This window comes from Gadus chalcogrammus, chromosome 15, assembly GCF_026213295.1.
Source record: "Gadus chalcogrammus isolate NIFS_2021 chromosome 15, NIFS_Gcha_1.0, whole genome shotgun sequence".
In the NCBI taxonomy this organism is placed as follows: domain Eukaryota; kingdom Metazoa; phylum Chordata; class Actinopteri; order Gadiformes; family Gadidae; genus Gadus; species Gadus chalcogrammus.
The window spans coordinates 5,551,244-5,577,180 of NC_079426.1; the positions used below are offsets into that span (position 1 = coordinate 5,551,244).

A 25,937-nucleotide genomic window follows, 5' to 3' on the forward strand; every position below is an offset into this window, starting at 1 on the left:
GCCGCGGCGTTCCCAGACTATAGAGTTATCGTCAGCCAAGAGTTCTCCAGGCTGCGGGGACATTGGCCTTTCTGTGAGCACACAGACACAAACTGTGTGAAGAGACCGCATACCCACATTGTGCATAAAAGGCCTACTCCCCGCTGACCTTTGAAACCAAATCTAAGTGGAAGGAGGGCGACCAAAAAACGAAAACACTACCTCTCCTACATATCTCAACGAAAGGGACTCGCAGCATTGCTAACTAGTACTTCACCTGTGGTGGCGGCCAGCACGTCCTTGCACAGCTTCAACCAATGGGAGAGCTTCTCCACCGCCAGCGAGGACAGCATGTGGCCCAGGGTGTCGTGGATGTCGGCGCACAGCTTCCGGTCCGTCTCCCGGTCCAGCATGCCGAACAGAACCCCCTCCAGGCCCGTCTCCGTGATGTTGAGCTCTGGGCCGGCGGGAGGGAGAGGGAAGGGAGGGGCACATGATCAGAGCATAGAGAGGGAACACGCCGTCACTCGCTGCCCCCTGTCCAGAGGGTCGGCCTCGCCTCAGCGGTCCAGGGAGGGGGGGGGTCGAGCCTCCAGATGGTGGAGGTCGGAGCCGGGAGGAGGGCGAGCGGGGGGGAAGTGTGAGCGTGGATGCCAATAAGAGTCGGTGGCGCAGCAGACTCTCCGTCGCGGCGTTCTTACACCTTTAAACTGCGAAGTTGGCCGAGAATAGCGTGAGCGTTTGCACGGAAATTAAATTTAAAACACTCGCAAATCCCACGTTGATTTTATCATGATTATGTCGGATAAAGTCGGTTAGACTTGAAGGTGCTGTAGTAAGATTTAACAGCTATTATTTTAGGGTGATTTGTTAGAAGTAGCCCAGCCATTCTGCAGCTGTCAGTGAGTGAAATGCGCTGTGGCATATAAGGATTTTATTAATAATATTTGTGCAACAAATTTTGATTTTAGACCGCTCCAGGCACATTTCTGACCGTTCAAGGTATCTCTTCCCTGATTGGTTCAGAGGCGTCCATCTGGCCTGTCGATCAAAAGTGCATGAATGCAAGACTCCTCTTGGGCAGAGGAACATAGTGAGCGAGGGAGCTGAGAGATAGGGGACTCCTCCTGGTTGTTTACCTTTAAAACCCTTCTCTTCAGCGCTCCCTCTTTAACTCTCGAATCTCTTGGTGTGTCCCCGCGGTGGGGGTAGCGTGAGGGCTCACTCGTACTCACTGATGCTGCCGCTGCTGTCCCCGGCCCTCTTGGCCAGGCTCATGGCGTAGGCGCAGACCTCGGCCGCCTCCCTCTGGGCCAGCTGCCTCAGACACGCCACCGCGGCGCGGCGCAGCAGCAGGTGAGAGCTGCACAGGTGGACCTGCGGGGGCGGGGGGGGGTAAACGACGACTGAGTCACCCGAGATCAGGCCAATAGGCCGCTGAAGAATAAGTCCCGCCTCCGAGCGCTCCGGTTTCCTCGGCAACATTACGTGGTGTTTTTGAATGATCGTGCAGAACAAACTCTGTAGGTGGCGAGGAAGTAAAAAGCTGCGTCTTGTTTTGAGCTACACACTTTTCCCAATCTAGTTTCCACTCTAGTTTTGGATTGCCGGTGCCGTTAAAGTAGCATTAATAATCGTATATTACTTTAACGGCACCGAAAATCCCAAAACCCAGTCGAAACTAGATGGAAAAGGTGTGTAGTTCAAAACGAGACGCGGCTTTTACTTCAACACCTACAGAGTTTGTAAAGTACGATCATTCAAAAAAAAAAATATTTCCCAGAGACTTTTGACCGAGGGAACCAGGATCCTCGGATGCTGGACTTATACTTGGAAGGGTCCATGGGCAGGAGGGTGCTGGGTGGATTCTTACGCAGAGACAGGGCACCAGGCTGGACAGGTTGACATGGCGCGGGGCGAACATGTGCAGCTGCTGGAGGCAGGAGATGGCGGCCGCCTGCACCAGGGAGTCCGAGTGGTCCTGCATGATGGCACAGCCCACCAGGCACGACGAGCGGATGGTGGAGATGGTGGCACCGTTCCCTGGAGAGACGAAACACTCAAGGGTTGAGGTCGGAAAGTTACAGAATAGAGAAAAAAAATCGAGTAGATAAGTGTCCCTGTTTATGTGTGTTGATTCACGTTGCTTGAAAAAAGAAGAAAAGGAGATCACACTGCCACCTGCTGGTCAAACTACCAAACAGCCCCACATGAGCTCCCATTATATCAGGATGGCTGGTTACCCTGCAGCTCTGGGCCCACGGTGGTGATGAGGGCCCCCAGGCAGCGGCCCAGACACTGGTGCACCTCCGTGTGGGAGGGGGGCACGGTGAGCAGCAGGGTGAGCACCAGGGACAGGGTGGGCTCCACGTAGCCCCGGTACATCGGACCGCTGGAGTCCACGATCAGGGCCAGCGAGTGCAGGGACCAGGTCTGGAAACGAACAAAAGAGCAGCACAATTTAATTAAAGTGGACCGATGGCGGGGGAACGATTCTTTGCTGGGACGCCACCGCCGCCGCCGCCGCCGCCGCCGCCCACCTGGACTTCGTGGGAGGAGCCGTCCTGTGCCAGGGCCAGCAGGATGCTGACGCTGGTCTTGAGGTGCTGGCCCGAGCCGATGCCCCCCACGTAGCGGTGCAGGCAGCCCAGAGCCAGAGAGTGGCCCGTCCTGGACACCACGTCCCGGGCAGACTTCAGCCTGGAGGTGGGTGGTGTGGAGGGTGGCGGAAGGGCAAAATGAGAACATTAAAACAATAAGAAACAATACGATGGATCAAATTAAAAGTCGCTAAACACATGAAATGAATGGTCATGATCTTGATGTTATTGCAATTAAGTTAAAAAGGCAATACAAACACGGGACACTGACGGAGTCGGAACACTTTCAACAGAGGTTATGTGTTCAATAATAGAGTAAGGTCCTTGAGTTGAGGGGAGGGAGCGGATTAGGGCACCGAGAAGGTAAGGGGCAGAGGAACACCTTGTTTAATGTTTCATTATCAAAATTATTCCACCGAAGAGAAACGAATTTGTGTATTTCTACAGTGGCCGGTCTTTGATTGGAAACCCTTACTTTTTATACTGTTTACTACAGGTTTGTGTATGCTTTTAATAGCCAATTACGCGCAGACAGATCCCTGCCAACATGATTGGTCTAAAATAAATGTGAAGCAAAAGAAAAACGAACTCTCCGTTCACCCAGATCTGAGCTCGTCCGCCATCAGAGTTCAGTGACCTAAAGTCGGATATAGGTTACTTTGTGATAAACAGCGGCCTACTTGTCGAAGCTGTACTGGGCCATCCTGGCGATGAAGGTGGCCTCTCCCACCACCTGGGCCATCCTGCCCAGGGCCTCCCCGGCCGCGCAGCGCAGGATGGGGTTGGGGTTGTCCAGGGCCCCCATCACCAGGGCCAGGGCCGACTTACGCACCTCCTCCGGGCCCAGGGTGCTCTTGTTCTCCGCCAGGCCCTGGGGGCAGGGTGGGGAGGAGGAGGGGAGGAGGAGGGAGGGAGGGAGAGAGGGAGGGAGGGAGGGAGTGAAGGAAAGAGGGAGGGAGGGAAGGAAGGAATGAGGGAGGGAGGGAAGGAGGGAAGGAAGGAGGGAAGGAGGGAGGGAGGGAGTGAAGGAAAGAGGGAGGGAGGGAAGGAAGGAATGAGGGAGGGAGGGAAGGAGTGCAGGAAAGAGGGAGGGAAGGAAGGAAGGAAAGAGGGAGGGAGGGAGGGAGGGAGGGAGGGAGGGAGGGAGGGAGCGAATGAAACAGGGAGGGAGGGAAGGAAAGAGGGATGGGGGTAGGAAGGAAGGAAAGAGGGAGGATTAGGAAGAAAGGAAGAAAGGAAAGAGGGAGGAAGGGAAGGAGGGAAGGAGGGAGGGAAGGAAAGGGGAGGGAAAAAAAAAACAGAAGAGGAAAAGATGAGATAAGAGTGCAGAGGAGGGAGAAAGGAGAGGTCACAGCTGAAGGTGGGTCATCTGAGTAATGACAGTGTGCTGGAGTCTCTCTCCGCTGGAGAGTGAGGCGGGGGCAGGCGGTCGGTCTTGGCTCACCTTGAGGGCACTGAGTACTGCGGTGAAGATGTTGAGCTGCACCGCCTGCTGCCGGATTCCCTTGGCCTGCTTGATGCACTCGGCGAAGTGGTCCAGCATCTGAAGCCTGCGCTCCACAGAGGGGACCCTTGTGTTAAACGGTGCCTGAGCTAATAGTACACATATTGGTAACACATTGGGTGTTGGGTTCGTCGAAAAATCTGCAGGCCACAGAAAAGGACAGGTCAGCATCAATTCTACCATTGTTGAAAATCGATCGGGGGTCAAGGAATGCGATCCTAAAGTCTGAATATTAACGGAACCTTAATTGATTCACATTTAAATTCACTAACCCAAATTTTACAGAAAAATGCAAAATATATAAGAAACGGAACCTCTTAGAGAGGAGGACCATGGACAGAAAATGTACTCAATGCAGCAGAGGGGATGAAAGCTGATGTTGCGTCACAGTTGTCCAACACAGTGACACCAAACCCCCCCCCCCCCCCCCCCCCCACCCCCCCCCCGTCGGCGCGCTCTCCCACCTGTGCTTGAAGGAGACGTGCGGGAACACCACTCCGAACAGGGCCACCGAGGCGTCGATGACGGACACGCCCAGGGGGAGGGGCCCCGGGACGGCCTCGCCCACCGGGATGCGCAGGTAGATGGAGGAGGGGTCGTGCTCCAGGGCGCCGCTGCCCGACGCGCTGTTGGGCTGCAGCTACACAACCCCGCAGCAGCACATTGTTACCATGGCGATGGTCGTCACGACAGCTCTGTCACTACTGTTATGGTCGTCATGACAGTGTTGCTATCCTTAGTCATCATGAAAGTGTAACAACAGTTATAGCCGTCATGACAGTTGTGTTATTACAGTTATAACCGTCATGACAGTGTTGCTAGTTATAGTCGTCATGACAACTGTGTTACTACAGTTAGAACCGTCATGAAAGTGTTGCTATAGTTACAGCGGTCATGACAGTGTTGCTATCCTTATAGTCGTCATGAAAGTGTTACCACAGTTATAGTCGTCATGACAGTTGTGTTACTACAGTTATAACCGTCATGACAGTGTTGCAATAGATATAGTCGTCATGACAGCTGTGTTACTACAGTTATAACCGTCATGACAGTGTTGTTATAGTTACAGTGGTCATCACAGTGTTGCTAGTTAAAGTCGTCATGACAGCTGTGTTACTACAGTTAGAACCGTCATGAAAGTGTTGCTATAGTTAGAGCGGTCATGACAGTGTTGCTATCCTTGTAGTCGTCATGAAAGTGTTGCTACAGTTATAGTCGTCATGACAGTTGTGTTACTACAGTTATAACCGTCATGACAGTGTTGCAATAGTTATAGTCGTCATGACAGCTGTGTTACTAGTTATAACCGTCATGACAGTGTTGCTATAGTTAAAGTTGTCATGACAGCTGTGTTACTGTTTTTATAACCGTCATGAAAGTGTTGCCATCCCATAGTCGTCATGAAAGTGTAACTACAGTTATAGTCTTCGTGACAGTTGTGTTACTACAGTTATAACCGTCATGACAGTGTTACTATAGTTATAGGCGTCATGAGAGTGTCACTATAGTGAGATTCATCATGAAATGGTTGCTATAGGTGTGTACATGTGAGCAAAGTGAACCCAGCGTCATCCCCACCAAAGACCTCGAGCGTTACCTGATCCTCGATGGACTTGTGGTCCGTCTCCTGCAGCCAGGAGCCCATGAGCACGCTGTCGTCATAGTGACACAGCGAGCGCAGCAACGAGGTGGTGGTGTTGGCCGAGTTATCCGTCAGCGTGAACTCGGCCACCAGCTCTCTCAGGAGAGCGTTGTAGCTGCCTGTAGGAGACGGACAGCGATTCAGATCACACCTCAAGGGCAATGACTTAATACGCCGAAGAACTGACCCTGAACATTCAATGTGGTCATCAAAGATTCCCCCGTGTTCTCTACTTGTTTATTTCAACATACAAAATATAATTCCTGTATATTGTTAGCCTCATAGCATTATTGCCCAAGTCATATTTTAAGGTTCCTCTTGTATTTAGCATAAAAAAAAGCTTAAGATGACTCTGATTGGCTTAGCATTAGGAGAGTAGTTAGGTTAGATATAACAATTTGGCTAAAATATGAATTGGGCAATTATCCTATGCTAACAGGAATACATCTAGACCTATATTAACGTGATATTGAATCAGTTGATTTTATAGAAAACAATTGGATTAATCTCATCCAGTTTTGTCAGGGGCACACATTTTGCAATACATAAAAAGTTGAAAATGACACCTATAATTTTTCAAAGGGTTCATATTCTGGCCCAGAGTAGGACTGAGTGCACCGGCGGGCCACCGTACCTTCATAGGTCTTGGGCGGCAACAGGGCCAGGATGTCGTACAGCCTCAGCCTCACCATGGCCGCGCTGGCCTTCAGGTGAGCCCCGTACAACTTGATGATGGCCGGGACACTGCGAGGAACACACACCCACCACCGCAGCAATGAGGAAAAGACGCTTATCAAGTCTGCTACATGCTACAACTTCAGACAGCGGAGCACGAAATAGGGGAAAGTTTACGTTTACTTTTAGCAGACGCTCTTATCCAAAGAGACGGTTCATACACATCCACACACCGACGGCGGTGTCGACCACGCAAGGTGACAGCCAGCTCGTCGGGAGCAGTGAGGTTGAGGTGTCTCGCTCAGGGACACCTCGACACTCAGGGTGTCCGGGGAACGAACTAGCAACCTTCCGGTTACAAGTCGACCCACTCCATCTCCTGAGCTAAGACGACCGCAAGTCTTCCAAGTCTAAGTAATAATGGAAAATGGTACCCTCCGAAACATAATTCTCTCAAAACACAGGCATAGTTGCGGAGCCGACAATCAAATCAGAGCTATAATCCCCACAAAACAACACGACAGAAATCAACAATTCTTTTTGCACTCCTTCAAGGCATGAGTATCACGCCCTCCCTGTTCCCTTCATAGAGGGACTCCTAGACACCTTGGGGCCTCCTACTCACTGCGACAGCATGGTCATGGCGCACTCGATGGGCGTCATCAGCCTGCGGATCACGTCTTCCGTCAGCAGCTCGGGACAGTGGGCCACGAAGCTCCGCATGGCTGCAGACCGAGGGGGTAAAGGTAAAGGTGAATGAGTCACGATGCACAGGGAGGGGGTAAAGGTTAAGGTGAATGAGTCGGGATGTCCATGGAGGGGGTAAATGTTAAGGGGAATGAGTCACGATGCACAGGGAGGGGAACAGGGGGAGTCTGGAGAACGACTGGGCCGATGTTCCCGTACCGCACAGGGCTCCGGCGCGGCCCTCCAGGGTGACCTGCCAGCTGAAGGAGTCCCCCCTGGCCTTCTCCGCCTCCAGCTCCTTCTGGGAGCGGGGGAACACGTTCCTCCACAGCAGCAGCATCTTGGGGAGGTGGTAGCGCACCAGGGAGGGGCCTGGGGCCGCAGACAATCAGAAGACAGAATGTTGAGCGTGTGACGTGTGAAAGAGCGACCAAAGACGGAAAGGATCAGGAAAAACGCTTTAGAAAACACAAAACACAGGTAAATGCAGTTGTTGATTTCGATTGGCTAGAATCCGATTCGAACCAATCGGATGCAGCGGCCGTCTCACCCAGAGTCATGAGGGACCCCAGCAGCAGCCAGCCTGCCTGGGTCCTCTGCAGGGAAAGGCGACTATTCTGGGATGCAGTCCGCAGGAGGTCCTCTGCTATGCTCACCACTAACTAGAGGGTGGTGGGGGGGACACAACGTTGTAATCAGCGAACGTGCCTGGGAGTCATCTTACTGAAACCATCAAAGTTCGGCTTATGGTTCTGATTTATCTTTTACATATTTACGTTGCAGGAAATGCCTATAATGTACATCTCTGTGTAATTGTAACATTGATTTTTGTGCTCTAAAGGTTGTACTGTAAAGTGATTATGGTGAGGCGGGGCCTCAGTACAGTACCACCACTAATGATTACGGAGATATAAACCTCCATATCTCTCTATGCATAATGTATATTGTGAAAAATACAGACATATGTTCTGTATAATTTGTTTTCTATTTTTAGCAAGTACATTCTTGTACTTGCTGCCGTGGCAGCTATCATTTCCCATCCATGATTGTTATTATTAAGGATTGCACACACACACACACACACACACACACACACACACACACACACACACACACACACACACACACACACACACACACACACACACACACACACACACACACACACACACACACACACACACACACACACACACACACACACACACACACACACACACACACCTTGCCCTTGCTGTGGGGGATCCCCAGGGGGCACTGGTGCACTCCGCCCAGCAGGGCGGCGACGGCGAAGCTGTAGCCGCTGACGGCCTCCGGCGAGCTCTTCAGGTTGTTGATGCGCTCGGCACAGCGGTCCAGCAGAGGGGTCAGCTGATAGGGCAGCGCCACGGCAACGCAGCGCAGGCACCACGCTGCCGCCAGGCGCGCCGCCATGCTGGGGTGGAGCAGGACGGAGGTGACGGTCTCCAGGAGGCCTGGGAGGGAGGGAAGGAAGGAAGGAGGGAGGGAGGAGGGAGTGAGGGGGGGGGGGAGGGAGGGGGGGGGAGGGAGGGAGGGAGGGAGGGAAGGAAGGAGGGAAGGGGGGGAGGGAGGAAGGGGGGGAGGGAGGAAGGGATGGGGGAGGGGGAGGGAGGGAGGGAAGGAAGGAGGGAGGGAGGAGGGAGGGGGAAGGGAGGGAGGGGGGAGGGGGGAGGGTGGGAGGGAGGGAGGGGGGAGGGAAGGAAGGAACGAACAAACGAAGGAGGGAGGGAAGGGAAGGAGGGGGGAGGCGGGGGAAGGAGGGAAGGAAGGGAAGGAGGGCAGGAAGGAAGGAAGGAGGGAAAGAAGGAAGGAGGGAGGGCGAGGGAAGGAGGGAGGGAAGGAGGGAGGAAGGGGGGCAGGGAAGGAAGGAAGGAGGGAAGGAGAGAGGGAGGGAGGGAGGGAGGGAAGGAGGGAGGGGTGAGTGAGTGTTGGGGGAGGGAGAGAGAGTGAGTGAGTTTTATATTGCACTGCTTCTGCGGCACGTTCACTTTCCCATTTCACCGCACACTTGCATGAATGTGACAAATAAAACTCTTTGTTTCTTACATTTACATTCAGGGCATTGATCAGACGCATTTATCCAAAGCCACTCACAATAAGTACAATTGTCAGAAGAGGAGAAACAACCATATATCACCGTTGGTACAGTAAGGATATTCGTAGAACCGAGAGCCAAGCAGCAACAATTGCCAGGATAACCCGTTCCCCGTATAAAACAGTGATGGCTAAGGATAAGAAATCTTGAATGTAAGGGCTCCCCCTGGTCCCCTTCCTACCGACGGAGGGCTCCTGGATGAGGGGCGAGGCGGTGGCGCTGAGGCTGTGCACCAGGCTGCCCAGCTCCTTCAGGGCACACACCATCACATGCTGGCTGGCCGACACGTCCGCCGCCCCGGACTTGTTATCCCCGCTGGGGTCGCTCACCACGGCCTCTGTGGGGGAGGGGAGCGCGGCGGTGGTGGTGGTGGTGGTGGTGGTGGTGGTGGTGGTGGTGGTGGTGGTGGTGGTGGAGGGGGACATGGTCAGTAAGGAGAACAATAACAATATACGGTAGATGAATTCATTAGCGATGGCTTTTTTTGCGGCGTAAACGCCGTTTATCAACGCACAGCATGGTGGGATTGCGGTGACCTCGCCGATTTAAAATCTGCTGAGCTTCGAGTTCCGTTAAAGTGATTCGTTTGAACTTGCACTGCGGCAAGGTTTTCCAAATTAAGAGCAGCTCATTTGGGCCAGGCCACCGTGGCATCCATCACGCTACCACTGTCACCACACGCAATCAAATGGAAACAAAGGATAAGGAACTGGGGCACCACACCCCTGGCACATGGCCCTCTGACCCCATCACCTTGTTGTTTTGTACCCCTAACAATTATCATTAGAACTGGTTCGCTGTGCTGTCAATACACAGTTAATACTATCAGGGGTGTCATTTAAAATATCCACCAAGGTTTTGTGGTGTTTGTTGTACTCATGTTAATTAATTGTTTTGTGTTGGATAATTTAAGATTGAAATATATTATATTATCTCTATATTTTTCTATTTGATTTTTAACAAATTGGAACCATTATTCAAATCTTTGATGAAAGGGGCTCTACAGGATTTTAGACTTTTTTTGATCAAGTGTGGCAAAGTATACGCAGAAGGTCAGTGTGATTCTGTTTTTCTTATTGATCAAATTGACTACCAAACCACTGAAAAGCCGATGTATTTACAGCATCGTAAATCTGCACACAAATGCTTTTTTTCTGCAAATAAGAGGTGGCAATAAGAAAAAGATTGAATTACACTGGCCTGAGTCGCCTTATGATTTAGAGAGAAGAGGATCAGATTAAAACACAAAAGAAGGAAGCCCATTTATAATATTAAGAATATCTGTTATTATTATTTGTATTAATATATTCTATATCATATTATAAGTAAATTGTTTACCAAAACATACCAGGCACGTTATTCTAAACGAGTAGGACTCTGGTCATCAACCATTAGAGAGCAATAGAGCTCTGATTACTGCTACTCTCCCAGAAGGAATTTCACCTCTTATATTTAGCCCTTTTTTATGTTAAAAATACTTAAATTAAGAGCCTTTACTTTGGCTCATCAGTCTTCAGAAAATAAAACTATAATATCCAAGATGATTAAATCCTAATTGCTGAAAGACTCAGTGGATATTGAGGTGGACTTGATCCATCCTGTACCAACATCAAGACAGAATACAAGAACACACATGGCATTGTGAGACTGCATTGGGACACGTGAATGTGTCATCTTTTAGGTTTCAAAGCAAATCACAGAGTAAGGATCATCCTTTTGTTATGGGGGCGGGGGGGGGGGGTTAGAAACATGATGGACAAGTCATGTAATGTAGGGGAATAAATTCATGTGCAATAAATGAAAGGAACTCTTTCAAATGTTATGGCTTAATGAGGGATGGTGAAGGGACTACTCAGCTTAGTTTGCATGCGGGTGAGTGAAGAGACACATGCCAGCTCTCTTGCAATGTATGCTAAAGGCTAATGGTAGCTAAAGACGCTAACTGACACTTAGTGTTGGAAATAAACAGGCAAGAAGCCCGGCACGGCCTGAGTCAGCAAAATGGCAATAGGGCGAATTTTTAATGACAAAGGGAACTATGATTAAATTGTATTCTTGATATTATAACTTTATGAAAAGTGCAAAGAAAAACCAATCAGATCAACCAAAATAATAAAAGCATGCAACATGCAGGAAAGATGGAAAAACCCAACGGGACACGCACACAAACGCGCAACACCACACCAGCAAACCATGCCCGAACTGAAACAATAAAAGCATTTTGAGGTGAGAAGGGGAGAGAACGTTTCAAACGAAAAAGTGGAGGTAATAATAACAGATGAGTACTTACTCTGCAACGCTCTGAACCGTGACACTTCCCCCCCTTCCTCCTTACCCACAGCCCTCATCTGCTTGCCGATGGCCTGGCAGAGCTCCATGCCGGCGGCGATCTGGGCCTTCTCGCCCAGCAGGCCGCCCAGGGTGGCCCGCAGCATGAAGGAGACGCAGCGCCGCGAGTACACCGCCTCGACGTGCGTCTGCGTGGCCCGCGGGTGCGAGACGAGGTCCAGCACGTGGGACAGGAACGTGGCAAAGTTACGCTCCAGCCACTGGCCGCCCAGCGTGGTCACGAACACGACGTAGGCCTGGGAGGGGGCAAGCAGAGTAGAGGGGGGGGGGGGGGTCAAAGGTAGAAGAGGGGGCCGGATGTGAGAGTGTGGACGAAAAACCTGAAATACTAATGACTCTCCAATATTTAGTTTATTGGCAAACTTGTTTTGTGAGTGGGAGGAGGCGGCTCACCTGTGTGACGCCCACCCGCACCTCCCTGCTGACGGAGCCCCCCCCCTTCAGCATCTCCCCGCCACTCTTCAGGAAACCCGAGCCCCCGCGCAGGAAGCCGGTCGCCATCAGCTCCAGCACCTCCTCCAGGGTGGCCCGTTTCACGTTCTGACGCATGACTGTGGACAAGCGGGAGACAGCTGGCTAGTTAGCACAGGAGCTAGACGGCTAGCTAGTTAGCACGGGAGCTAGACAGCTAGCTAGTTAGCACAGGAGCTAGACGGCTCAGAAGAGGAAACGCCAAACACTGGACCGGTCTTAAGCTGTGAACAACACACGATGAGCTCTCAACGTCGGTGGTGATATTTGAAACCAGAAGGTTGCTAGTTTTATCCCGCCCTCGAGTGTCGAGGTGTTCTTGGGCAAGGCACCTAACCTGATGAGCTGGCTGTCGCCTTGCATGGTTGACACCGCTGTCAGTGTGTGTTTAAAAATGGTTGAAAGTCGCTTTGGATAAAGCGTCAACGAAATGCACTAAATGTAAATGTAAGCCACTTCAAGCACCACACTGTATTAGTGGTACGAGTTAATAGCAGTCCCGTCTGTTGACTGGCTATATTCGGCCCGGCCAACTTAACCACCTAGCGCTGCGTTGGTCGCTCATCGTGTTTTGACCGCTTTACCACCAGAGAGGAATCTGACCTGCTGCTTGCTTGGGCATCAGGGCTGTGGCCATGACCGTCCCCAGTAGTTTGGACACCGCTACACGCACACCATAGTTGGAGCCTTCCAGGGCCTTGAAGCACAGCGTGGCCAGGCTCTCAAGCTCCGTGGTCCACATGAACACAGCCTCGTTCTGTAGCTCCAGCAGGCACTGCACAGCATGGAGGAATGGAGAGCATGAACTAGTTTGCGTTTTTTACGTGTATTTGCATCGGCCAATATTTTGCGCCGATTTTTCTTTTAAGAAAAAACATTTTTTTAGTTTATTTTTTCCCCGCATGATTTACAGACAGCCCGATAAATGTTCCTTTTTTAAAATTGAGACTTGTAACATTTGTTATTATCTTTGTGTATTATTTATGATGTTAATGGAGTGAGCAAAAGCAGTATCGGCTCCAAATATCGACTCAAGAAAATTGGTATCGGCGTATCGGTCATCGGCTAAGGCTGATGAAAAAAAAACCTGAATCTGTATCAGCCCTAAAAAAATCCATATCGGTCGATCCCTATGAAGAAGCAATGTAACAAACATTCGATACAAATGGAAGAGCTGTGAAACAGGTCTTCCCCAAAAAAGAACGGAAACACACTTGCACTTATCCAAAACATTGGTACAAAGTTTAGATTCTTCACACATAGATGACTTTTGAAACGGTAGAAGCACTTACTTTGATGTTACAAATCTATACACAATGTATCATACATTTGTACAACATTGATGTATTATGCAATACAATTACATCTGATGTACTTTGGGTCATCTATTATATACATTTGTATTCCAATTGATAATATTACTAATCATGACTAACAAATGCTGACACGATTCATCCGTCCTGCCTCCTCGTCAGCACCGTCGCCCGACGCTGATGAACATATAGTACCAAGGTGGAAGGGGCGACAACAGACCTTGGCGACTGCACAGCGCACAGCCATGGAGCGGTCCGTGAGCAGCGAGCGGGCGTTCTTGTATATGTCCCTGTGGCAGGAGGCCGCGGCCCCGCCCAGTCCACAGAGCACCTTCTGCAGGCTGATCAGCATCTCCCCCCTACCCTGGGACTGGAGAGGCGCCAGAGAGAGACAAGGCCATTCGGATTTTGAGGATTTTATCATTATCACACATTCCCGTTTTTCAAACCTAGCTTTACGTGGTAAACCTGGTCCAAGTAATGTTGCGTTATTGTTGCTCGCACTTATAAATTGATCATTATGTGTGTGGAAGTAGGTACTGTCTACCAACACTATAAGTGTTGTTTTTTTTACATACATTATGAGAGAAGGGTCATTCTCATTCATTAATGCAAATAAATAAGAACATAATAATAACTTTTTATTACTGCTTTATAATAACGTATGGTATTGCACGCTGTTAACAGTGCTCTTCATTATTCAAAATTGACTAATACGGCTCAGACCTTGTTGTGTATGAAAGGCTCACCTCTGCACTCTTCAAGGCCTTCAACATGTTGTTGATGGTGTCAGGGAAGGAGCTCCCCAGCATTCGGCCCATCTTCTCATAGAAGGCCCCCACACACGCCACGGCAGCACTGCCAACACAAGACAGGCCATTTTACATTTACATTTAGCAGACGCTTTTATCCAAAGCCACTTACAATAAGTACATTTGTCAGAAGGAGAAACAATATAATGCTGTCGGTACAGTAAGAATGTTCGTAGAAACAAGTGCAAAGCACCAACAATTGCTAGGTTAACCCATTACTAGGTTCCCCATACACAAAGATAGTTAGAATAAGATTCTAAACAATGCTAAGTACTATTTTTAAGTGCCAGGATGTACAACATAAAACAAGTGCATACATTTTTTCTTTATATTGAAATACAATTTATAAATGTATCAATATAAGGTAAGATATGAATATGTGGAAACCTCCACATATTCATGGCAATTATTATTTTAACACAAATGACATAAACAATTCAGATTACAAATTGCCACTATATTGTACGATTGTATACTACACTGTGTATGGCTTAATAGTCAATATGCATGTAACAACTGACGCTGCTTTGCCCCAGAAGGCCGCAGTATTTCAAAAGAGGATCCCTAGCACTAATCCTCCCTTTTAAATACTATCATCATTCGACGGATTAAAACGTATCTCATCCTCTAATAAACCAGCCTGTGGGCACACCCATTATACACCAACCGCAAGTTTGAAAGGTTTTGGCCTATAACTTGCACAGATGACCTTAACACTCAATCGCTACTGCAGGCAAAGAAAACTGGCATGAAACTAACTCCTATGAACATATATAATAATGATTTATGTAATTGGGAACTCACAGTTTGGTTGGCAGGTATGCTGGTGTGTCATCTTTGCTTTTGATAATGTCATTACACTTGTCCAAAGTTTGGAAGACAGTGAAGGTGTCGCCAATGCTGTAAAGGGTTGCCAGGTTCTTGGCCAGTAGTTTCCGGGTCGGGGGTCCAGGAGCACTGCTTATCAGTCCTGTCAGCTGCTCCACCAATTTCTTCTGCTTTTCCTTCACGTCCACCTTTTAGACAGAAGATTGGACCATTTAACTGCAATGCAATGCGCCGCAGTTTGTCTTATCAGCGCACAATAACAAACGCTTAATATACAAACTCACCTTATTGGCTGCCACGAGAACTTTATCCAAGAAGCGAAGCCATTCAAAGATGAAGACGGGCCTCTTGGCCTCGGTGATCTGGGCCAAGGCATCCTCGTTGAGCAGGAGACTATGCGCCAGCTCCATGTCGAACTACCAACCACCCAGGGCTCTGAGGAATCGGATATTTCCAAGGACGAGCGATGCGGCGACGCCAAGACAACCTCACCCTGCATTGAGATATCGAACACGAATACACGCCATTATACATTATTTACATTACACTCTATATTCTTGATCCATGCATCCATTCACGTCAGACCTTTAAAACCCCCACAGCGCCAAAGGTGGCTGTGACACATTCATCAAAGTTGGGTGAAATACCTCCTCTACTGCACTGTGTGCAGTAGAGGAGGGAGTGTGTGGCGGAAGCAGAAAGTGGTACGATGATGTACCAACCGTGTTGTGTATCTGTGCTGTGTATCGGGCCCTAACCCGGCATCAATAAGGTAAGTATAGTTAACTCTATGTTGTTGACAGCGGTCTGTCCGATCCTCCAGCTGTGGAGGGGATGGGAGGGAGCTACAAATAAGCTAGCTTCGTTAAGGAACCGGCTGGGTTCTGTACTATCGTACTATTGAGAGACAAACCCGGCTCTCAAATCAGCCCGGGTGTGTTGTACAAGGAAATTATGACATTAACAAGAATTAAAAATCGGAAACGCGGGTCATTTGTTTATCCTACCTGTCGATCGCTTTACCAGGGATGAATATGACGACGTATCATTGGGCAATGGAGGTGTTGCGAAGAATTGGGTTCGATTGGAAACAAACATAACAGGTAAGGACGCACAGGTATATGTGTAGGTGTATAAAATATAAACGTTTATAAATATTAAAATATATCTATATGCTTTTTTATTTACATTTGTATTAGATTAATTAACCATGTGAGTTTGATGGATGATAAACAGGAACTATGCGCTTCGCTACATGTCTTTCGGAATGCATTCTTCAGCGAACCAAACATTAGCTGTATCGACAAGAGCAAGCTACTACTAAGCACTAAGAAGTCACATTTAAACAGCAGAGCTCAAACTTTGTCCCGAATTCAAGATGTCAGACGAGGAAGAGGACTATATGTCCGACGCATTCATCAGTAAAACGTAATTTGACTAAATGTGTTTCGTGTTAAAAAAAAATAGACATCTCAGAGTAATAAATGTAACGTTACTTTTAACAAAGTGACTCGTTTGTGGCCCCACTGATACTACAGCTCCATCAGACGTCGATAGATTATTAAAATAGTTCAAGGCTGTCATTAGATTAACATCTATTGTAATCGTGCTTTTCTCTGCTTTCTGTTCTGTCAGACAAGATGTGAAGCCAGGCTTGCCGATGGCTAAGCGGGTAAAGGATGCAATGAAGAAGGAATTGCAAATGAAGGAGAGGAATCTTATGAATCGTCAGAAGACCTATAAAGAGCAAGAGAAGGAAAGCAGAGAAGCAGCTATGCACAACACCATCACCAGCGGGAACAAAGGATTTGCACTTTTGCAGAAAATGGGCTACAAAGCTGGGCAAGGCCTTGGAAAACAGGGTAACCTTACTTCCCTGTACTTGTCTATCTTTGCCTTTAACAGATCACTTTTAGTTTTGCATATTTACTGTGTTTCTCTGTCTTTTTCAGGTGCAGGAAGAGTTGAACCAATTCCGCTTAATATAAAAACCGGTAGGTTACTAAATTTATCTAAACCAAAAACTGACTAGTCATAACATGCCATTCTCCTGATTGTAAAGTACTCTTGTAATGTGCCTGTGCTATTTATTTATTTTATACCTAAGACAGGGGGGGCATTGGAATGGAAAAAGTCAAAAAGAGAAAAGCAGAGCAGGAACTTGAACACTATCGACATAAAGCACAAGTGAGGCAGCAGAATGAGACACAATCATTGGAAGATTTCAAGTAAGGCTCGCAGCAATCTTGAGACGGCAAAGAAAATTTGATATTCTAAATGTGTTGATATGTAAGCTGGAAAATCATACAAATCGTTTTTCAACCTTCTTTCCAGAGTGAGGGTGAGGAGTGAGCGAGAGGAGAGGAAGATTGAAGGAGATCTTAGAAGGAGTCAGCGGGCATGTGAACAACTTGACAGTCAAAAGGTTGGATAACTCATCTGCACATTAACTTGTTGGTTTTTGAACTTGCTTGGTTTGTTTTCTCATTTCATCACAGAAAAGAACATCTTTAAAGTTCCCATGAAATACAAATATGCTCTAAGGTCCAAATTTGGTTAGCTATTGTCGAATTCCTTCAAATCCACGATATACATTAAAAATGTTGCGCTTACTTCTGGTCCATCTCTGTATAATGTAGTTATGACACACGCCTGCACCCGGGTTAAACCATCTCTATAAACAGTACAGATATCTGCATATACATGCAGAATCTGTAGGCAACGGGACAATATTTTGGTATTTATTGGTTCTGGTTTTCCCCATTATTCAAATATCAATGCTAGCAAGCTCACTTTCATGCGGCAACGCAATCTGGGGAAGCTGCCTAGTGAAGCACTAGCCTAGCCACAGCGACAAACCCTCCCATTATTGAAAAGCGTTGTCCTCCAACAACCTCCGGTTTTATGCATACACCTCATGGAAAACCTTTGAAAAATGCTATCTGGGTTCCATTGAACAGGGTCTTTACTGAAACTCTTGTCCTATTTCTAGAACATCTCCGTTCCCAGGGAGGATTGGTATTGGCCCACACCAGAGCCGGTTGAGGAGGAAGATGATGACGAGGAAAAGGAAGAAGAAGAAGAAGTGAAAGTAAAGGAAGAAGAAAAAGAAGAGGATGAGGAGGAGATAGTGGAATTAACGGTATTACCCTCTTGATGATTGATTTTAAATGAGTGTGCCACTAACTATGGCCATTTCGGCCCTCGGACACCTCCAAATCTAGACCAAGCATTCCTTCAAGCATTTGGATTCTATTTATTTTCCACATAAATTGGCAAGTCTATTTGCCAATTTCAGGATATACTGACACGGTGTAAGGAGATCTCTGTTTCTGTCTATCATAGACCTTTGACAAGCTGCAGATCCTGACCTCCTACCTCAGGGGGGTCCATTTCTACTGCATATGGTGTGGGACCACGTACAATGGTAAGGGAAATACAAGATTTCATTATGTTGCTTTGTTACTGTGTGAAAAATAATAATAATAAATCACACTTATTTCAACAGATGAAGAGGATTTGTGTGCCAATTGTCCAGGGGATACGGACGCCGACCATATGTAAAGCAGATGATGGGTTCTGCCTTTATACCAGGGACAGAGCACTCATCATGGTGTAACTGACTATATTTAACTATATAGCTCTTGTTTGTTGTAAATAAAGCGTTTTGTAATGTATGTATATTGTCTGTTCCGAGAGTACTACCAAATGGAACCAGTGGTTGTATAAAGACCACTGTTGGATCCAGAAATGCATTAGACTTTTGTTTTATTGTACAGTTATTTATCATGAACCTGGTGCATCAATTTAAGATTAACCAGCAAGTTGGTGAGTAGTAAGAAGGTACTAAGTAAAACAATTTTTTGACATAAAATATCAATATACAATATAATACTTGAAAACAGTTAACCTTGTTAGAACCAATTCATCCAAAATACTTTATGCCAATGCAGTCACCCAAAAGCGTATAATTATAGGCATGTTGATTTGTATAATATAATGGGTTTCAGCTGTGTACTTTTAAGTGAGTAGTATTGTTCTAAAATGAATACTACATGTAAAATAATACGATTTTTTGTTATTAGTAATCAACCAATTGGACTTAACTACTGATTGGATTCTTAAAAATGTTCGTTCATTTCATTATGTAAATGATCCAAGCAACTAACCGAAGGAACATTTCCATGTTAGGAAAGGTATACATGACCAGGTGACAGGTGACTGACTCATAGTTTCGACTCAAGCTCGTCCCCTTCATGGCCCGGCCCTTCCGGTAAAACCTCCACAACTTGGCATTCATTTGGTGGTTGTGACATGGTTTGTAAATACATGTTGATGCATTATAATAACAGCCCAACAATAAGGAGTGGTATTTTAGAACAATAATCCCGATTTTCCCCAGATGGGCGGGGCCATGATGTGGGTCGAGCCTGATGGTGACGTAGACACCGGGAAATCGAAACTAACATAAACCTTTATGGGGCAGATAAAGTAGAGAGCCCCTACCATGTCCCTTTAGCCTGTGCTATATGCATGCATGATCACATACACGTGTGATATTTATATTGTCATATGCCATGGAATCAATCAACTACGTGGCTAAACTCAATGAGTTTGTGCAGAAAAGTGGTCTCGAGTTGAAATACGACGACGTGGGTTCCGAAGGTCTTGCTCATATTAAAACGTGAGTCAGCTCTGCTTTTATGCATGGACGAGGGTTTTTCAAAGGCAACTGTTGTATTTCATACCGAACATGTATCAGCTTGTTCAACGTCGGATGGTTATTTGGACTCGGCTTCAGGGAGTTTGGTATATTAGTGACAGGTTGGATATGAATAGTTGTCCCATCAGCTAGGCCTACCTCTCATAAGGCAAACCAACATCTGTTGTTTTGTATAAAAGTAATGGTTTAGAAGGAACAATCACACATTACCTCGTTTAGTTTAGGAAAAATAAGGCAACGTTTCTAAAGTAAGTAAATTAACAAGCTATAGAAAAGCAGATATGGAGAAATGTAAACAACATCGTTTAGATCTCTGAACCACATCCGTCCACCGTCCACCATATCAGCAAGCAACGAAAGAAGCATACAATCTGGACAAGAAGCAAACTGATTGACTTAGACAAAAACACAAATGTACTGAATACTGCAGTTCAGAATTTGTGAAGTATTCTGAATATTGGCCTATCTGACGTTATGGCAAGACAGAAGCCCTTGTTTTTGTGACCAGTGATGTAGTTCAAGTCAAGTTATGAATGTTATTTAGAGTCTGAGCTGAGACTTGGAAATTCCATCTACAAGTCAATGTAACAAGTCCAATTGACCAGTTTATAACAATCTTAAATTCACTATTACTTACTTCTTCTTATTCCAAAAATGTTAAGAATGTTATAAAGAGTCTGTTCTGAGACAAAAATTCTATCTGTCTATGCTACAAGTCCATTTATTTGACTTGATTTGCCAATTGCACAGTATAACAACATTCAAATTCACTACCTACTTCTGCCTATTCTAAAAATGATTTCTGAAATAATATCAATGAATGATAATTCCTAGGGGTTAGGGGTAAGAGAGGAAATTTAGGTATGCGTGAGCACCCCTAAAAATAGGGTCCAAGATCAAGGCATGCCTCCACCAACACATGCAATTACCGTTATAGCAAAGCATGTCCGGATAATAGGCCTATAAGACTCAATGAGCATCACCTATCGCTTATCAGGATGTGTAGGAAGAAGGCCTACTGCTCAACCTTTTACAACACTGTAGACTACTCTTTCAGCCTTTATAACTAATGGTTTAAAAATGTGTCCCTCAGGTTTACTCAAAGGGTGATATTAAACGGCAAAACATACCCAGAGGGCGTTGGAAAAAACAAGAAGGAGGCCCGGCAAAATGCAGCCAAACACGCTTTAGAGAGCGATTTAGGGACGGACTCAGACCACTCCCATGTCTCGGGACGGTCCGTCAGGGACACTACAGAGACAATTAGTCCGCCAAAGCTCACCCAACCCAACTACACCTGCTGGCTCAATGAGCACAGTCAGAAGAACCGGGTTCCCATAAGGGCACTGGAGTCCACCGCGATGGAACTGGGCTACGCTAAACCGTAAGTCTCTGCGACTGCGATTCGTCCCTTCATCACCCATCTGTTTAGCGAGCCACTCGGCTCAGAATGTCTGTGTTTTCAGATGTTGCAAGTTTGTGCTTGACGGTACGGAGTACCCGTCTGGCTCTGGGAGAACGAAGAAGGATGCAAAGGAGGAAGCAGCCAGGCTTGCATATGAGGAGATATGTAGAAATGCACCATCAAATGTAAGGTCAGGCTGGGAGCAGGGAATAGAGATGGTGTGTTCTGATGTGATAAACACAATGTATAAAAGCACAATATAACTTCTTCTTTCAAAGACCGTAGATCAGAGTGGCAGTGTTGAGCCATCGAGTCCTCAAAAAAATGAATTGAATCAAGACATGTCAGAGGCAATGTGAGTACAGAGAGGATGAACACATCACACGGTGGACAATCGATTCTTGATTAAGTGTTGATGTTTTTGTTAACCGTCTATCCCCCAGTGGTTCACCTGCAAATATGGAGGTGAGCCTCGGAGAGCTTTCTGGCTTGAGTGAGCCTGAATACATAGGATTGCTCAACCAGCATTGTCAGAAGAACTCGTGCCACGTGGACTTTTCATTGGTGAGAAGATGTGGTCCCGCACACTGCCCTCAGTAAGTATCAGCATTAATGCATAGAGAATAAGAAAATGTACTACACAATTCACCAAACCGGGAGGTACAAATATTTTATAAACCTGTGTTTTCCAGCTAAAATGCTTGTGTTCTTTTTATGTTTGAAAATATGATTATCCTTTTTGGGGTCCAACTGCTTCCTACCAACTGTTTCCTGCTGGATCAATAACCGCAATCACTAATGGAAACCCCGATGGAGGGACCTTACTGTAAATATTCAGATTGTAATCCCTGTACCCTTGAACCCCCCAGGTTTTTCTACAGGGTGGTTATTGACGGTAGGGAGTACCCTGAAGTCGAGGGGAAGACTGCAAAGGAGGCCAAAAAAAGGGCAGCAAAGGAGGCCTGGTCTGTGCTCCAAGAGTCGTCAGACTGGGACAGCAAGGTATTTATGTCTATCTCTGCCTCTTTCTCCCTGCCTCCCTCTCTCTCTGTCTCTCTGCCTCTTAAGGTTAAATTAAAAAAAGCTTTATTGGCCTGAAAAATAAAGATGTACATTGCCGAAGTGGCTGAACAATACAGAAACAATACACCTCTCACTGTCCCAATCTCTGTCTCTCTGCCTCTGTATCTCTCTGTCTCTCTGTCTGTCTGCCTCTCATTCTCTCTCTGATACTCTCTTGATAGATTTAGTCAAATAAATCAAATAATGATTTAAACACCAGTTCTTCACTTATGGAAAACCAAACATTGCTTATTACTGGTCTTATTTCAGGCATCTGGGAAGTCCGCAAAATCAGAAGAGAATGGCACATCTAATAAAGCAACATCAGAAGTGTAAGGACTCAAAAGGAACCATGACATTCCAGCTACTAGTATCTTTGCTGTCTGGGAGTTTATTTTATATCTTTCTTTTTAATCACTAAGGGCTACCTCTTCATCAGATAGCTGGATTCAGATCAAAGAACCTTCCAAGGTAAGTTGAAAGGTTGCATTTGGTGGGTTTCTCATTTGATGGGTTTCTCAGTTATTACATCCAACATAAAAAAAATATTTTCATTATTATTATTTAATTTGTAATCACAATTTTATAATTCACAATATTTTTCTATTATGAAGGAAGAAAAATTGGGTGGCAAGAATAAAATTAAGTAAGTCAGTTAAATATTTCTCAAAATTCCCTTCAGGTCTGTACACTTTCTTTAAGCGTTATTGTGATTATTGCTATTTTGGTAGACTTGCAGCAATCTTCAACAATGCCCCAAAAGAACCAACATCAACAAGTCCAACTACTTCTAGGTAAGGCAAACATTGACCTCCACCTGCCAATATCTGTTTTTGTTTTGAATGGGTGTGCCATGCATGATCATGTCTCTATGAATGTGTGAGGAGATAACAACTCATCTTACTTTCAATAGGTTCTTAAAAGATTACGACCATATCGAGCGAATTGGGAAGGGGGGCTTTGGTCAAGTTTACAAGGCCAGGTCGAAACTCTTGGACAAGTATTTCGCGGTCAAGATAGTGACCTATGAAGAGTAAGAGTCTTCCAGCTTTTATCTCATTGTATAGTTTTGTTGCTCATGTAACCTAAATTAATATTTTCATGCTACCACTCATTTTGATCAGGAAAGCTCTGCGCGAGGCAAGAGTCTTAGCAGAGCTACAGCAATCTAATATCGTTCGATATTTCACCTCCTGGATTGAGGATTCGCACTACAAGCCTCCCAAAGGTGAAGATTCCAGCACTTCCCAGTAAGTAATTCTACCATTACAATTAGGTTCAACAGTCAACAATATTCTGCATACTACAGGTGGTTCACATTTTGACTTCTATCTTCATAACAAGGTCAAGCAGCGATACATCCGGGACTTTCCTGTACATCGAAATGGAGCTGTGTGAAATGAAGAATCTTGAGGCGTGGATAATTGAGAAGAACTCATTGCATCAGGATCCCACTCGGGGGGAGGAGAGTTTAGACATCATGAAGAAGATAATATGTGGTGTGGAATACATCCACTCCAAGAATCTAGTCCACAGAGACCTAAAGGTGTCATACTGTTTGGGATACATTTAATTTCTATGCCACAACATGGTTACCTGTTGACGACAACTCTAAATATTGTCTTTGTGTCGGACAGCCTTGCAACATTATGGTTGGATCGGATGGAGAGGTGAAGATCGTGGATTTTGGTCTGGTGACGGCAGAGAGGGACGAGGAAGGCATTGTGATGGAGAAGACGATGCACACGGGCACTGAGTCGTTTATGGCCCCTGAACAAGTGAGAACACCTGTTTTATAAAGTAAAAAAAACGGTTTGTGATAAAGCGCAGCATAAAGGATATCCCTAATCAATGATCTTTATCTGTATGTTTTATTCTAGAGTAACAAAAACGTATACGACCAAAAGGTGGATATATTTGCGTCGGGCTTGGTATATTTCTTGATGCTGTGGAATATGTCCGGTCAGGAAAGGAAGAAAGTAAGTCTGTTATAGATGGCATTTTTTAATCATATCTTTGTAATCATATCAAGTTTTGTGTTCATGAATACATTTTGTTTAATCCATCAACAGATGTTGTGCGGCATCAAAAAACAAATATTTCCAGAAGAATTTTCACGGTTATTTCCTGAAGAGGTCTCATTCATTTGTACTTTCATACGTCGATATAAAATATTCAGTCAACTTTTACGATACTGCCATGCATGATAATAATATATATTTTTTAATATAGATATTTTTGTCCGTTTGCAGCAAGATCTAATTGCATCGATGCTACATAAAAATCCCAAATCCCGACCCTCTGCTGAGAAGATAAAGGCTAAGCTGGAGGGGTCGGATCGTTCTACAGGGAGTCCGAGAACGATCTGACCCAAGTGAACGGACGAGGTGAAGGAGGTGTTGGGACCAATGACCATCTAACATTTTTAATCTATTGTTAAAGGGGACCTATTATGCTTTTTCGACTTTTATGACCTATAAACGTTGTTATAATGATTGATAGTCATGTTTAATCAGGGAGTACGTCGAAATGCATGTACGTCATTATTTGACACTTTAGTATGGTTAAACATGACTATCAATCATTATAACGTTTATAGGTCATAAAAGTCGAAAAAGCATAATAGGTCCCCTTTAACATGCACTTTGTCACTGCAGCCACGACTTCTGTTGAGGAAGGTATTAAATCGCTGAAGTTAGACAACGTTTCGCCTCATTGGGTTTCCATCCCAACCCAAGGCCCCTCCCAGTCTCTGACCCCCAGGGTTGGTTGATGACACCTTATCTCTGCCCTCAGGCCCCTCCCTGGCAGATCCCTTTCTCGCACTGCACTATTGATCACTGTTTTCATAACTACAGTAATTATGACTCGTGTGGCGAAACGTCGGGAAGAAAATAACGGTAGCCATATGGTTAATACGTTTGAAATGAAATAAAATCATGAATTCACAATATGCCTTTGTTAACCCATGTCTGTGATGGTGTAATAAAGCGGTTTTACTTAAATTTATTGTGTCATTATTCTCATGGTTGGATATAGTGTGGCAGTTTAAACTACTACCTATTGGATAAAAAAATATGTGTTAGTGTTTTTAAGAGTAAAAGCTAGATAAGCCTCACTGGGGCTTGATCCTGTCCCATGTGAAGTATTGACCAATCATCATGGGAGCTTACAGCAGGGGGCGGGGGGGAGGTAGTGTAGCAGGATACATCACGTGTTAGCCAATCGGCATCCCCTTCCACTTTTTCGCCTCTGACCTTAAAGCATATAATTATAGCTTATATAATTAAAGACATGTTAATTAGCATGTATAATGTGTTTCAGATGTGTTCTTTTGAGTGAGTAGTATTGTTCTAAAATAAATAATAAATCATAAAATAATTTAAAAAAATGTATTAGTATTCATTCAACCATTTGGGCTTAACTACTGATTGGACTGATCAAAATGATCAGAAGCGATTCCTTCGTTATTTAAATTATCCAAGCAACTAACAGAGGGAACATGTTTGGAAAGGTATACATGACCAGGTGATGACTTATAGTTTCGACTTTCAAGCTCGTCCCCTTCATGGCCCGGCCCATCCGGTTCAACAGACTTGCGCTAACACCAATTAATGTTATTGCACAGTTGATATAATGTACATTTATATTAATAAACCTCCATAACTTGACATTCATTTGGTAGTCGTTACATGGTTCGTAAATATAAGTACATGCATTATATTGCTGCGTGCAGCACGGGATGGATGAGATGACATGTTGTATTTACCG

General features: G+C 45.8%; 3 protein-coding genes across 4 annotated transcripts in view; 2 read left to right on the plus strand and 1 right to left on the minus strand.

Annotated features, from left to right (window-relative positions):
- heatr5b (HEAT repeat containing 5B) overlaps positions 1-16,042 on the minus strand; it is a 29,114-nt gene extending 13,072 nt beyond the window's left edge. Inside the window, exons 1-23 of one of the 2 annotated variants that reach the window (XM_056608726.1) lie at positions 15,984-16,042; positions 15,261-15,469; positions 14,953-15,164; positions 14,086-14,194; positions 13,557-13,706; positions 12,627-12,798; positions 11,946-12,103; positions 11,539-11,788; positions 9,385-9,540; positions 8,312-8,562; positions 7,638-7,749; positions 7,307-7,459; positions 7,026-7,125; positions 6,360-6,469; positions 5,681-5,844; positions 4,548-4,723; positions 4,024-4,129; positions 3,260-3,450; positions 2,520-2,679; positions 2,223-2,412; positions 1,853-2,022; positions 1,215-1,356; positions 257-436 (exon numbers count right to left, since the gene is read on the minus strand). In XM_056608726.1, coding sequence (XP_056464701.1) covers positions 257-436; positions 1,215-1,356; positions 1,853-2,022; positions 2,223-2,412; positions 2,520-2,679; positions 3,260-3,450; positions 4,024-4,129; positions 4,548-4,723; positions 5,681-5,844; positions 6,360-6,469; positions 7,026-7,125; positions 7,307-7,459; positions 7,638-7,749; positions 8,312-8,562; positions 9,385-9,540; positions 11,539-11,788; positions 11,946-12,103; positions 12,627-12,798; positions 13,557-13,706; positions 14,086-14,194; positions 14,953-15,164; positions 15,261-15,386 — 3,538 coding nt within the window. In that variant the 5' untranslated portion in view covers positions 15,387-15,469; positions 15,984-16,042. Of the gene's footprint in view, positions 1-256; positions 437-1,214; positions 1,357-1,852; positions 2,023-2,222; positions 2,413-2,519; positions 2,680-3,259; positions 3,451-4,023; positions 4,130-4,547; positions 4,724-5,680; positions 5,845-6,359; positions 6,470-7,025; positions 7,126-7,306; positions 7,460-7,637; positions 7,750-8,311; positions 8,563-9,384; positions 9,541-11,493; positions 11,789-11,945; positions 12,104-12,626; positions 12,799-13,556; positions 13,707-14,085; positions 14,195-14,952; positions 15,165-15,260; positions 15,470-15,983 lie in introns of both variants that reach the window. The other variant, XM_056608725.1, reaches the window with a different exon arrangement.
- Positions 16,043-16,227: 185 nt separating this feature from the next.
- On the plus strand, positions 16,228-19,153 carry gpatch11 (G patch domain containing 11). The gene is made up of 8 exons (XM_056608729.1): positions 16,228-16,404; positions 16,612-16,838; positions 16,929-16,970; positions 17,084-17,204; positions 17,311-17,401; positions 17,969-18,118; positions 18,322-18,403; positions 18,485-19,153. The coding sequence occupies exons 1-8, from the start codon at positions 16,355-16,357 to the stop codon at positions 18,538-18,540; spliced, it is 819 nt and encodes a 272-aa protein (XP_056464704.1). The 5' UTR covers positions 16,228-16,354; the 3' UTR covers positions 18,541-19,153.
- Positions 19,154-19,441: 288 nt separating this feature from the next.
- On the plus strand, positions 19,442-25,179 carry LOC130404122 (interferon-induced, double-stranded RNA-activated protein kinase-like). Its single transcript, XM_056608728.1, has 17 exons — positions 19,442-19,660; positions 20,793-21,083; positions 21,166-21,289; positions 21,383-21,459; positions 21,548-21,700; positions 21,974-22,106; positions 22,437-22,498; positions 22,589-22,637; positions 22,781-22,812; positions 22,898-22,960; positions 23,080-23,199; positions 23,291-23,416; positions 23,511-23,712; positions 23,804-23,944; positions 24,047-24,145; positions 24,239-24,301; positions 24,419-25,179. Exons 1-17 carry the CDS (start codon positions 19,554-19,556, stop codon positions 24,533-24,535), a joined length of 1,959 nt encoding a protein of 652 aa, XP_056464703.1. The 5' UTR covers positions 19,442-19,553; the 3' UTR covers positions 24,536-25,179.
- Positions 25,180-25,937: the final 758 nt, after the last annotated feature.

Bases quoted from the DNA above. Each gene is read 5' to 3' on its own strand.
- gpatch11 (XM_056608729.1), top strand. From the start codon at position 16,355: ATGTCAGACGAGGAAGAGGACTATATGTCCGACGCATTCATCAGTAAA. The intron at 17,205-17,310 runs GTAAGGCTCGCA...CCTTCTTTCCAG, and splicing joins CAATCATTGGAAGATTTCAA to AGTGAGGGTGAGGAGTGAGC. The intron at 18,119-18,321 runs GTATTACCCTCT...TGTCTATCATAG, and splicing joins AGGAGATAGTGGAATTAACG to ACCTTTGACAAGCTGCAGAT.
- LOC130404122 (XM_056608728.1), top strand. From the start codon at position 19,554: ATGGAATCAATCAACTACGTGGCTAAACTCAATGAGTTTGTGCAGAAA. The intron at 23,945-24,046 runs GTGAGAACACCT...GTTTTATTCTAG, and splicing joins CGTTTATGGCCCCTGAACAA to AGTAACAAAAACGTATACGA. The intron at 24,146-24,238 runs GTAAGTCTGTTA...ATCCATCAACAG, and splicing joins CCGGTCAGGAAAGGAAGAAA to ATGTTGTGCGGCATCAAAAA.